This window comes from Filicampus tigris, chromosome 4 (genome assembly GCF_054856515.1).
Source record: "Filicampus tigris isolate MCC_2025a chromosome 4, RoL_Ftig_1.0, whole genome shotgun sequence".
NCBI classification, from domain to species: domain Eukaryota; kingdom Metazoa; phylum Chordata; class Actinopteri; order Syngnathiformes; family Syngnathidae; genus Filicampus; species Filicampus tigris.
In genome coordinates this window covers 12,459,398-12,472,644 of record NC_141220.1, presented here as the reverse complement: position 1 = coordinate 12,472,644, position 13,247 = coordinate 12,459,398, and the positions used below count along the sequence as shown (strand labels likewise).

Below are 13,247 nucleotides of genomic sequence, written 5' to 3'. Positions count from 1 at the left end.
TTCCAAACATTTTTTTTTTCAAGAAGATGTTCTCTGCAAGCCCACTAGTTGAAACAAGGCATTCCGATAAATATTGTCGTTGTGTAGTATGAGTTAAGCAACAAAATCCAGCCCATTTTAGCCATCTTAAGGGGCGGCCATTTTGTCACTTCTGCTGACTGAAAATGACATCACAACTGCTCAGGGCTCAGGTAAGGACCAATCACGGCTCAGCTTCAGAAAACATGTCACTCGTAATTGTGTATAGTGGAAAACTACATTCCAGATTTAGAGGATTTTTTTTATTGTTAAAAAAAACAAGAGAAACAAATCCTTAGGCAATAATGTCTGGCATGATCTCTTTACATCCAGTACTGAGAGAGAATCTTTGTGTAACTCTTACAATATTTTTGTCATTTGGCTTCATTGCAATGCTGCCAGTGATTTCCTCTCCTCGTCGCACAGTTAAGTAGTCCTCCAGGTAGAACACGGTCTGCTTCCAGTGGGTGTATGCAGCATTGGGAGCTAGGACACACACAGACACACATACATGTAGTTGTCTTTCTACAAGATTTTTTTCTCACACCAAACTTACATACTTGCATACAACCATGCAAGAATGGATCTCGGTCGCATCGACATCGTGGTCCGCACGTCAGTCAGTCGGTCAAATCTCCTCTGGAACATCTCTTGTGAGGCGTTTTCCTGATCTCCATGTGGATGTGTAGGTTTGCTTAGCCCCGTTAGTCCCGTTTTCTTTCACAATACCAAAATATGTTTCTTAAAGATTCAAATTTGTCCACATGTGTAAATGTGAGTGAGAACGGTTGTTTGTCCATTCTAACTGCATTTGACTGGCGACTAGTCGAGGGCGTACGCCACCTTTTGCCCCAAATCAGATCTGGTAGGCTGAAGATCCCCCGCGTCTCTAATGAGGATAGAAAATGGATGATGGCTGAATGAAATTCAAGGCATCTGGCCCTAACTATGATTGATTAACTGATTAAGGATAATGTCTGCATACTTATGAAGGAACAACACATGCTTCCTACTTGGCAAAAAATAATTAGTGGTACCTGTCAAGGTCCTGATGTCTTCCAAAATCTAAACGACCATCAAGGGCAATTTGTCAGTCCCTCACATACCTCAGATTAGCAGGCTGTGCTTGTCTTGGTGTAAAGAAATGGTCCAAAGTGGCACATAATAATACTTAGTGAGCACAGGACGTCAGCTTGAAATGAAGGAAACCTCTTGCTTATTTTTCATATTCGTTTGATGTGTTTTTCAACATTTAACTGTGTGTGTGTGTGTGTCTCAGTGCCAAAACAATTCAGAACATTCTCTAGTGCCCTGACCGCCATTGACAAAAGCTTGGCTGACATTCAAAATATGAGGTGCCGTTGAATCTGAATGTTCAGCCTGCTGCACTGTGCTGCGGCAACATACATCTTTTCTTGTCTGTGCAAACAGTTCCATGTGTGTAATGTATAAAAGGACCTGCCATATGGATCCTTCTTTGATCTGATCTCAATGCTCTGTCAATTAGGGAATCAGGAATTGAGCTTGCATTTTTTTCCTCTTTGCTTCTCCTTGGTCAGGCAAAAGTGTGTGATTTCCATCACCTCCTTGGGAAGTAAATTACTTTTTGTCCAAGTTTAGATACCTCTCAGCATATGCCTAGTGAGGGATCCTTCAAGGTTGGGATTTGTAAACTTGCAACTACAAAGGAAGTATATTGGTGATCAGTTGGATTTGTATATTATTTGAGTAATCATAAAATGACCACGATCTGTTGATCCTAACAGATGCAATTCGTCCTACGCCCTCTAGAGCAGGGGTGTCCAAACTCGGTCCTCAAGGGCCGGTGTCCTGCCTGTTTTCCATCCAGCCCAGCTGCAACGCAGCTGTTTCAAGAGATCAGGATTGTTATCAAGCTTCTTCAGAGCTTTCTGATGATCTGATCATTTAAATCAGGTGTGTTGCCGCAAGGAGAATTGGAAAACGGGCAGGCAAGCGGCCCTTGAGGACCGGAGCTGGACACGCTTGCTCTAGAGGGTCAGTCTCATACCATACCAAGGCAAGTCTTTATCACGTGGTGACAAGTCTAATTTGAAGACAAATGTTAAAAAGTTTATTGATGAGGTTGTGGTTTGCTGATGAGTTGCACGGTCTATTAAGATGGATAGGGATGGGTGAACTAATATTTGAAATACATCTCAATTTAATATACTGCTGTTCAAATTACACTTTAAACAACATACACATAGTTTAATGAAACTTTCTTTGACACGGTCAATCAAAACTGGTTAGAATAAATTGAAAAAAAAATCATTAAAAATGCACCTCATAATGGATATCATGTCAAAGTGTATATTCTGCGAGTTGCTGGCCAGTGTAATAGTGTGACTGTTCTTCTAAAGATTAGATCAAATCCAGTGAGTCTGAGAAAGGAGACAAAGTACATAATCTAAAATGTCTGGAGTCTCACAATTAAATTGTAGTTGAGCTAGACAACTGCAGATGAGACTTCCACAACCCCCCACATTTATTACATTTAAACCGCAGCATTACCTTTGTTTTTGTTTGGGAAATGGTTACATGCAGAGGTGGGCACTCGGTCTGACCGACGGACCTGTCCGTGTGTCCGTCACTGACGGACGCCTGTTCTGTTGAATATGTACAGCAGGTGGCGGAATGCACCAAAGAGAGAATCACGTGTTAGGCTGGCTGTAAAGTAAGAGCTAATTATGAACTCAGAGGTAACAAAGTAGCTTTGGACACAGAGACAGATTTATAGAGAAGTTCTTGTGGGTTAAGTTATACATTTCTATTTTTATTTTGGGAAAAAGTAGGGTTAGGAGGTTGTGAAGCAGTATATTGCAGGCCCACACTGGATTTCAGAAGGTGGCAGTAATTCACCAAAAGTTGTTTGACAACCGCTAAAAAGACAGAAGACTTGGAAGAAGAAAAAGAAAAAAAAAATAGAAGACGAATTCAAAAGGAAAAAAAAGATTCTACTTTACTTCGGTTTGTACAAAGACTAGGAAGCATTTTAATCCACCAGGATTATAACTTTAGCAACAATGTGACACATGATTCTGGTTAAGGTAAGCAAAACTTTAAAGTAAAACTTTTAAGTGTCAAAGCGACAGTTAACAGTTAACAATTCAATAGATTGGCAAATACATGTTGGCTGTGTGAAGTGTCAAACGTGCAGTATGTGAGTGCTAAGATGTTTGAGCAGACACATTATGATGTACATAGTGCACTCCATTTACCATTTTAATGAAAGGTTCAGATAATGGATGGATTTTTCGTCTATTGGGCCACTATGTTTTTTTTGTCAAATTGACGGACTGGCGGACTTTTGAAGTTTACTGACGGAAGCGCAGTTAAAATAACATGACAGATTGACCGACAGACGATTGAAGTTTGAATCGAAAAAATTACGGATTGATGGATAACGGACAGGTACCCAGGCTGCTGACCGATGATGGACTGGCAAACTTGTAAAAAATGCCCACCTCTGGTTAAATGTGTGCACTGCAGAATTAACCAACATTAAAAAGAAAAAGAAATCAACAATGTCACTCCAACACTCAACTTCATTAAGTAAAGAGAATATCTGTGGCATCTTACCAGTGGAGAAACCAGTCTTTTTGTGACATTTGGTGAATTCAATGTTGAAATAAGTGACCAATGCATGAATGTAGTCATTTCTCTGGATCTGCAGGCAGAATGCTGATATGAAAGAGAGGTCTTCGGTCTTCACTGTGTAGATGTCCACCTCCTGTTGGCGGAAAGAGATGGATCTCTCACTTACATAGTAAACTCACAGGCAATTCATCATAAAACCCTGTGAACAGCCATCCAATTGTTATAGGCCTGTACGTGGTCACCTGGTCTTATTCTGGCAAAAGACTGTGGTTAGCTGCACATTTGTTCAAATATATTGATTAGTTCTTGTACCACTAGATCATTAAGATTTTTATGTCAATAAATAACATTTAATTGAACTGTCCATCGATCCATTCTCTACACAGCTTATCCTGTTCAAGGTCAAAGGGAATTCACATTAGCACTGCCACTGTCTGGTAGCAGAACCACTGCGCCGTCATTGACTGAACTGAAAAGGTCTAAATTGTTAATTTGGTCCCTAATAGGTGTAGCCTTAATGTGTACATTAATGTATACGTTGAGGACTCTTTCGTACACTTTTATTTTCAGACCATGCTTGCCATAAGCCCAGTAATCATTGGAAATAAGTAGCAATCTTCGATACATTTTCAGTCGGATACCAGTACGAGTAGTGCTCAACTCTTGAGTTTTCACAGACACCAAGTAACTGATACCACTAGTACTTTTGATGCATACAATTTCTATTAAACCAATGATAGATAACACTGTTTAGCAGCAAATTTTAATGAGATGGCTTTTGTGCAATATTATTTTTTATGATGATTTAACATTTTGATTTTTTTGTATTTAAATTTGACAGGTTAAACTTGTGCAATAAAGATTTTACCATACGTTATTATATTTAGCTATGACATTTCAGAATTGAATTCCACCTGTTGCTGAACCTAACCTTGAACTCATGATTATTAAATATATTACTATATTAAAATATAAATACACTCATGTACATTACTATATTACATTTACAGTATTATTACTATTATTATTATTATTATTATTATTATTATTATTATGAAAACAAGATGAGCTAGTGAACAAACAAAAAGCGCAAAAAAATCATGTGAAAAGTGTTGCGCAGGCAGTCAATTAAGGCGGCTCTGTGGTATCGCAGAAGAGAACCGTGGTCTTGCTTTTTAAAGGAGCCCAACATAACACATAAGTCGATACTTGACCCAGTCAGGGACGAATAGAGGGCCGGACGAAAACCCACTTTCGTCCTTGCTTAGTCCATCCCCTTTAAAAGAAGTCTGGTCCTCCATCCCTCTATGCACAAAATGGGCGTCCGTCCGTCGGACGGAATACCCGTTTCTGCTATTTAGACACAATTAGATTCATTACTTCATCCCCATTTATCCTTCACATAGCCACTGGAAACAGAAATGCAATTCAGTCCAACTGCAGGCGAGCGAGAGCTCTGGATTTCACGACACTATGCGCTGGCGCTCATGGGAAATGTGGTTGACTTCAGTCAAAACACTACCGCTTTTGTCCATATGGCGCTGACATAATCAACCAAAACTGAAAGTTCCACAGTGCTGCTTTACGCATATGAATGAAATACCGTAATGGAGAAAATCATCTTACCATGAGTTAGCATGTAATTGACTTTGATAGTAGAATGGCCACACGAGGGTGCCATATGTATCGATAACTGGCATCGGAAGCTTTTGCATTGGCAGCTTTTGCGATGACTTGATACCTTGAAATAATCAGCGCCACACGAGGTCGCCCATTCCTAGAAATAAGGGTCGTTGTGATCATGTGGGGTCAGCAATCTGATAACCATTGAACTTTCAAGTTGAACAGTGTAAGATCGTGCGTAGTCCAAATCCATTGTGTTGATTTGAATTCTGTTTATTTGCAATGCTGATAGAGTTCCAGAGGGGGCTGCAGTTCATCCAAAACTTTAACGCCAGCATCAAGTCAACAAGTGTGAAATTCCTGATTGTTGCCCTTTCATTATGAAGATATATTAACTGCGAGGCTGTCATGGTTTCGATGTGAGATGATGTGTTTTGTAATGAATTTTATTGACTGACAAATATTCCTGATGTCTTTAATAAGTAGCAGCACATGCACCAGTCACATTTCAAAGTTTAGAACACAACTCTTCACAATCATTTTCGATTTTTCTCTCACTTTGTGAGGTCTCCTGACTCTTTTCACTGTGAATCTCAATCTGAATCCTTTCACCGTGTGTTTGCGTGTGTGTTTGCGTGTGTGTGTGGGTGTGTCATTGTACATGTATAGGATAGGAAAGACTAGTGGTGTCGGTGCAAACAATGTCCATCTGTGGCAGACAGATGGTCCCGAATTCTATCTCATCGCCAGATCAACACACTGGAATAGGAGTTTGTGCATCCAGCCATCTTGAGTATTTCCCATGTATTTGCAGATTTTGACCCAGTCTTGTTATTTGTATTCCCAGATTATTTCATGTCTTGCTCCTTGCCTGCCAGCCCTGCATTCTGCCGCACTTGGGATTCCATTCCATCCTTAAATTCCCCAGAACCATTCACCCTGGGCCACAGCAACCTCCGCTACCTTTGGTTCAATAAACTCATCATTCTGTCTGACAATTGTCTACAGTCTCTGCGATTGGGCCCTCCACACGCACAGTCTTAGCGTATGAAAGGATTTCACTTCTGATCCTTGTTACAAACTGCAGTATAATAATGTGGTGATCTGTTGGTACAAGATCACAGACATCAACAAGTACTCATGTGGGGTGTTATTGTTGGAACCATTGTTTTCTCCTACAAGGCAGACTGAATTTCTGTTAGCTTCCTTTTGTTATTTTCACAGTGATTGTGGCTCGGAAAAGAAAAGAATGCCTGCCAACTAGCAAACAAAAAGAGAGCACTGATGGAACAATCACATCACAAAATAGAATGAAATTGTAATGTAACATTAACTGTGACTTGAAGTTCAACGTTTCATACACGACACACAGTGTCATTTGTGTTTTACAGTTATTATCCCTGCATTTGATCTGATAACATTCATCTTACTCAGAGTTGTCTGTTGCAGTCGCCCACAAGGATTTGAAGAATTTCTTGACGTTCTACTGGCCCAACTGAACTTCAAACTTTCAGGTATTTTTGCTCCGTTTCAATGCAAGAATGGTCAGGGTACATGAGTACTTCTTTCTATCCTAATTGGAATATTTGGAAAAACTGCACTTTCCGTGAAGCCAGAATTGTTATGGCTAGCTTTAATCTCATTTTATTATCTAATCAGTGTTTTTCAATTTTATTCATGAGAAAAATCTCACCACACATTGAATTACACAAATGTCACAAAGAGTATGTACACTGTACTGAAGTAATGACCAGAGATGGACACTTTACCCTTTTTTGCTGGTCCGTTCTCAATTCCTCCGTCCACGACCTGGGTAACCTATTCTTCTGTCCTCATACCTACGTCCTTATTCATAAAAATAATCTTCCTTAGACACCGTCCATCCTCGTCCTTTTAAAGCGCTACCTTATATTCTGTCATTTGCAATAAAATAATCAGCGCAAAATAACGCGAGGTTATTTTAGAAGGAAACGAAAGACTTCCACTTCCAGGTTGTGGTGGCGCTGGCAGAGATTTTATGCTCAAGAGATGTTGCAGTCCCAGATAGGACACACGTCCGATGTAAAGGGATAGGTATGAAAATATTAACAGTTAGTAAACAAAACAAAAATGCTAGGGCAGACCGTGCAATCTTATAGGATTGTTGCAGGGAGCATGGAAAGAGTTGTGCACTGTGCAGGCAGGTAAAGATGGCTCTGTGGTCTTGAAGAAGAGGACAGTGGTCTTTCTTGAAAAGAACCCAAACAACACGGCAGTTGGTACTTGACCCGGTTAGGGACAATTACAGGAACGGACGAAAACCCACTTCCATCCTTGCTTAGTCTGTCCTTTTTAAAAGACTTCTCATCCACCCTCCGTCCATCCACAAAACGGACCGTTCCGTCCATGGGATGGAATGCCCATCTCTGGTCAGTGTGAAGTGTGAAGTCTGTGCCTGATTAGCTGAACACAAAGCTGATATGCTTGCAGGAATTAAAGACACACAAAAATCTTTTATAATAGTTTTCATATCATTTAAAGATCAAGTGAGAAGTAAACTTGGCCAACCATCTTTTGAGTAATACTAATGGGTAAAACTATTTTAAGCATACTTTTGTACAGTTTTTTTAAAGTCAACCAACCCAGATTCATAATTAAACCCATAGCAATGCTCTTAAACAATGAAAATGAATATGTTTGGCAATCTCCGGTGACGCTATTTAAAGAGGGCAAGTCACCAGTCAACCATTGTACTGGATTGTTGATTGTCCCATTAACTGCTCTTTGCCGTTGTTATCACATTTTTTGGGCGAAATGCCTCGCCGCTGTGTGGCAATGCACTGTTCACATTCAGGCCAACAGATGTTTGATTGGCCCAAAGATAAGAATAGGGCATGTAAACGGACCAGTTTCGTTCTCGCAAACCGAATGAATTTCATGCCACTGGACTTAAAAACTTGAATACATTAGTGCTAATGGGTAACTGGCTTCCACATTAACCATCTCCCGATTCCAGCTGTGGCCGTTCGGGCAATGCCAGTCCAATAAGTTTGTTTTTCCTGTCTGCATACCTGTTCATTTCTGCAATAAAAACTCCCAACTGCTTACAAGAAATTATAGACATAGTAAGAAATAAAAATATAAAGGTAGAGAGTGGTATTTGAACCTGTGACACGAATGGGGAAAAAGAAGCAGCACCACTGGAGCGAACGCTCCATCCACATGAGCTGGCACACTTTTACCAGGGCAAATTTGTACTTGCAGATCTAAGTAAATTCCCTGGCGAGGGCACAAGTTCATCTCATGCTCAACGTATACGCCCATGTCAACTGGCTTCTGAGAAGCAACTTGACATGGTCTTAATCGTGTTGACTTTGTTAATAAATGAACATGCCATGCTCTTAGAAAACTGCCAATCACAAGTCAGTCAGAATGTAATTTTACTTACATTTTATGATTCATTAAATACACCTTATTTATGCATACTAGTACTGTCAAAATATGACAAGAAATAAAGCTAATTTGACAACGTAGACACCAACACACTATGACGTATGCCTCTCAGTTTGCGTAATGTACAGCACGGCACAGCATCAATTTTCATACAAACACTAGGCTAATAACCGACCCTATAGCTTACCATTTTTCCAAGTCTGAGTCTCATCTGCACTCCATGTCCTGTCGTTTGCCTGAGCAATGAGCATCGCGCTCGCAATTGTATGGTCCAACATACATCATGGCAACAATCGGCCCTTTCTCCAAATCACTTTCCATGTTGCGCTCTGCCGTTGTTGTCTTGAAATGACGTCACACTTGCGGGTTTGTCGCTCGCCAGGATCTTACGTCGGGAAAATGACTACTTTGTTGAATATCCTCGCTGTCATGTGAAAAACACTTATCTCCATTTTTTTTCATTTTCTTATTTTTACCTGAATCATGTTTCTGCGTTACAGAAATCACATTAAAGTGACCATTAAAAAAGTTTCCAAAATTGGAGATGAGTGATTTTCACAGGACAGCGACGATATACAAAATAGAAAATATTTTTTTCATGCGTGATTTCTTTTGTGATGTTTAATTACTTTACCTAGATTTTATTTGTCCTTTTCTGAAAGCAGTCATACTTTATCTTTAAGTTAAATGAGATCATTAAAGGTGTGCTCCTGCGTGACCCTAAATAGCTGAATAAAAAATGGATGAATGAATTAATAATTCACTAGAAGTGGGAGCCAGAAGCCATTTTATTGGGAGCAAAACTGAATTTTACATACCTTGACAAGGCAAGCGTTGGTCACAACCTGTTTGGGGTCCACTATGTCAACCAGAGGCTCCTTCATTGCCACATTGCGGATACAAGTCATGTCGAAGCCATACACATTCTCCCACCCTTGGAAAACAGTATAATTACTCTAGTATGTTAAACATTAAAATATATACAACTCATGCAAATTGCTACTTGGCGATTGTTTGATTGTGTGTTGAAAAGCCAAGGGATATAAACATTGTTGAGCTATACTGTGCAGCTATAAAACCACAACAGGCCGGGTTGCTCGTCACTGACTCTCAGAATTTGCTTGAGTTAGATTTCACAATGTTTGGAAGCAATTTGCTATAATTTGACACATACATTTAGTCAGATACTCTGTCAACATGAAGCTCTTTAAACGCTGACTTCACATTCTTCGCAAAGATGCAGGATAGGGGTTTGCTGTACAGTATTTATTGGAACAAACCACTCTATTTGTTAGCTAAACTAACGAGCAAACGTTTTGGGGGTAAGGTGAACGTTTGCGGGTCACATATCCTACTATTTTCTACATTAAGTTTAATGATGGTCCTTATAATAAGACGATGCTTTGCTCAGACTAGCATTAATGAGCATAGCATCTTGACTGAGCACAAGGCCACTTCTACCTCAGTGCAAAGGTCAAATGAGGCCATCTGCCCGCAGAAGGAGGAGACGAGTGCAGTTTGTGCATCGCTCGTTTCAGTTCGCCCATGTGTGAAATTCACATTTACACAACTCCACTGCATTAAATAAATAAATAGTATCTGAAGAGTAAAAATATTCTGACGTCCTAGCAAAGCTGCAGGCTGGCTTAATGCAGTGACACTTCCACGCAACTAGCCGCATGCTGCAAATTGCATGGAATATAATTAGCACGCATCTTAGCTGTTACATAAAGTGTAATATTAAAAATATAAAAATATTAAAAGTCAACATGCTTGCTTGTTACCTGATCAAAAACAACCACGTACCCTTGCTTTAAGATGTTATCTTGCTCAGATTTACATTTTTGCAGTTGGAAGTGCTCTCTGACTGCTGTTTTGTCCCTCACATTAATTTTGCATCACTTTTTTATTCAATATTAGACAGTCTGTAATCAATAGAAGCACCGTTACTTGTTTGTTAATGATTATTGAGATGCAGGGGAAGATGGGAGACATACCGTCTGACACATTGCTGACACTACTCAACTTATTTTTCTGAGATGATTGAAGCAAGTTCAACAAATGTCATCACCTGGCATACTTCATGAATTGTGACTGGCAGTTGAATAAAGGTTCCTCCACGGAGCTTGAGGTTTTACAGCTGTTGTAGTTTAGTGGCACACCAAATGTATTGCAGAAGGCCGTTATGAAAACTTGAAATTATTTATGGTCAGCGTTTCACTTGAATGATATATGGATGAGTATAACAATGGCTTTGGCACTCGTCTTTTGCTTTGTATCCAGAAGGAAACATCACCCACAGCCCTCCTTGTGCTTTTGGAGTGAGATGATTCAGGATGGAGAGGCTTGTTGACAAATATTCTCCATTAGCCAGGGTAATCATGAGCACCAGTTGAAAAAAAATCATTCGTATGACTGAAATAGCTGCATAACTTTTGCAATTGTGATGGGGCAACTCTTACTTGACAGTATGCTAGCGATAACAATATGTACATTGTGACTCAAGTATATACACATACAGTTAAGTATTTGGACAGTGACAGAGTTTTTACCATTTTGCTTCTATACACCACCGCAATTGAATTGAAATAAAACAAGCAAGACATGTTAGCACACATGCTCGTCAAACGAGACATTCCGGGTTTGTGCCCCTCTCGAGTTTGCATGTTCTCGCCTTGTTTGCGTCGGCTTTCTCCAGCTACTCCGTCTTTGAGTCAGAATGGTTGTTAGTCTATGTATGCCCTGCAATTGACTGGCAACTATCCCTGGGTGTAACCTGCCTCTCGCCTAAGGTCAGGCGTAGGCCGCAACCCTAATGAGGACAATGATTTGGACAATGGATAGATAGACATTTAAAGAAAAGTTAACCCAAACCTATTTTTTTCAAGAATCTGTTCTATTGAGGCCCACTAGTTGAAACACGACATTCTGGTTAATATTGCGTTTGTGTAATATGAGTTAAGCAGCAAAATCCACCTTTTTTTAGCCGACTCGGGGGCGGCCATTTTGTCACTTCTGTCAACTGAAAATGACATCTTAAATGCTCATGGCTCAGATAATGACCAATCATGGCTCAGCTACAGAAGACAGGCGAGTTGTGATTGGTCGTTACCTGAGCCTGGAGCAACTGTGATGTCATTTTCAGTCGACAGAAGTGACAAAATGGCCGCCCGCGAAGATGGCTAAAAACGGGTGTATTAACTCTTATTCCACAAACGCAATATTTATCAGAATGCCTTGTTTTAACTAGTGGGCCTGCACAAAACATATTCTTGAAAAAAATATGTTTGGGTTGACTTTCACTTGAAGATGTGATTGAAGTAAGTGCACACCTTTTATTTAAGAGAAAATATGTTTACATATCCATTGCAATGAGTGCTTGAAGCCTGGGGTTTCTTTGCTAAGATGCGTCACCTTCACGCCTTGCTTTTTTTTTTTTGTGGAACTTGCTACCTTCCCTTTTGTATTCACCCATCCATCCATTCATCCATTATCTGCCGCTTAACCGAGGTCAGGTTGCGGAGGCAGCAGCTTCAGCAGGGAAGCCCGGACTTCCCTGTCCCCAGCCACATCTTCCATCTCTTCTGGAGGGATCGCAAGGCGTTCCCAGGCAAACCGGGAGACATAGTCTCTCCAGCGTGTCCTGGGTCGTCCTCGGGGTCTGCTGCCGGTGGCATATGCCACGACTCTTATTCCCTCCCGGATGGTCGAACTTCTCACCCTAAGGGAGAGCCCGGACACCCTGCAAAGGAAACCCATTTCAGCCGCTTGTATCCAAGATGTTGTTCTTTCGGTCATGACCCACAGCTCATGACCATAGGTGAGGGTAGGAACGTAGATCAACCAGTAAATAGAGAGCTTCGCCTTTCGCCTCAGCTCCTTCTTCACCACAAAAGACCGATGTAGAGTCAGCATCATAGCAGACGCTGCACCGACCCGCCTGTCGATCTCCCCTTCCATCATACCCTCACTCGCGAACAAGAGCCCAAGATACTTGAACTCCTCCACTTGGGCAGATTCTCATCCCCGACCTGGAGAGGGCACGCCAACCTTTTCTGATTGAGGACCATGGTTTCAGATTTGAAGGCGCTGATTTCCATCCCAACCGCTTCACACTCGGCTGCGAACCGCTCCAGTGAGAGTTGGAGATCGCGGCTTGAAGAAGCCAACAGCACCACATCGTCTGCAAAAAGTCAAGCCCCCTCTCTGTCCATTTTTAAAACCCAGTCAAACGCCTTCTCCAAGTCCACAAAACACATGTAGGCTGGTTGGGCGAACGCACCCTCGAGGACCCTGCTGAAGGTGTAGAGCTGGTCAACTGTTCCTAGGCCGGGACGAAAACCACATTGCTCCTCCTGAATCCGAGATTCGACCTCCCGACGGACCCTCCTCTCCAGCACCCCTGAGTAGACCTTACCAGGGAGGCTGAGGAGTGTGATTCCTCTGTAATTGGAACACACCCTCCGGTCCCCTTTCTTATAAAGGGGGACCACCACCCCGGTCTGCCAATCCAGAGGCACTGTCCCCAATGTCCACGCGATGTTGTAGAGGCGTGT

General features: G+C 41.2%; 1 protein-coding gene across 5 annotated transcripts in view; it reads right to left on the bottom strand.

Moving 5' to 3' along the window:
* The window catches only part of prmt8a (protein arginine methyltransferase 8a), a 33,533-nt gene that overhangs the window by 3,148 nt on the left and 17,138 nt on the right, over nt 1-13,247 (bottom strand). For all 5 annotated transcript variants that reach the window (XM_086028407.1, XM_086028409.1, XM_086028406.1 and 2 more), the window contains 3 exons: nt 9,510-9,625; nt 3,619-3,769; nt 383-504 (listed from right to left, as the gene is read on the bottom strand). In XM_086028407.1, coding sequence (XP_085884533.1) covers nt 383-504; nt 3,619-3,769; nt 9,510-9,625 — 389 coding nt within the window. The remainder of the gene's footprint in view (nt 1-382; nt 505-3,618; nt 3,770-9,509; nt 9,626-13,247) is intronic.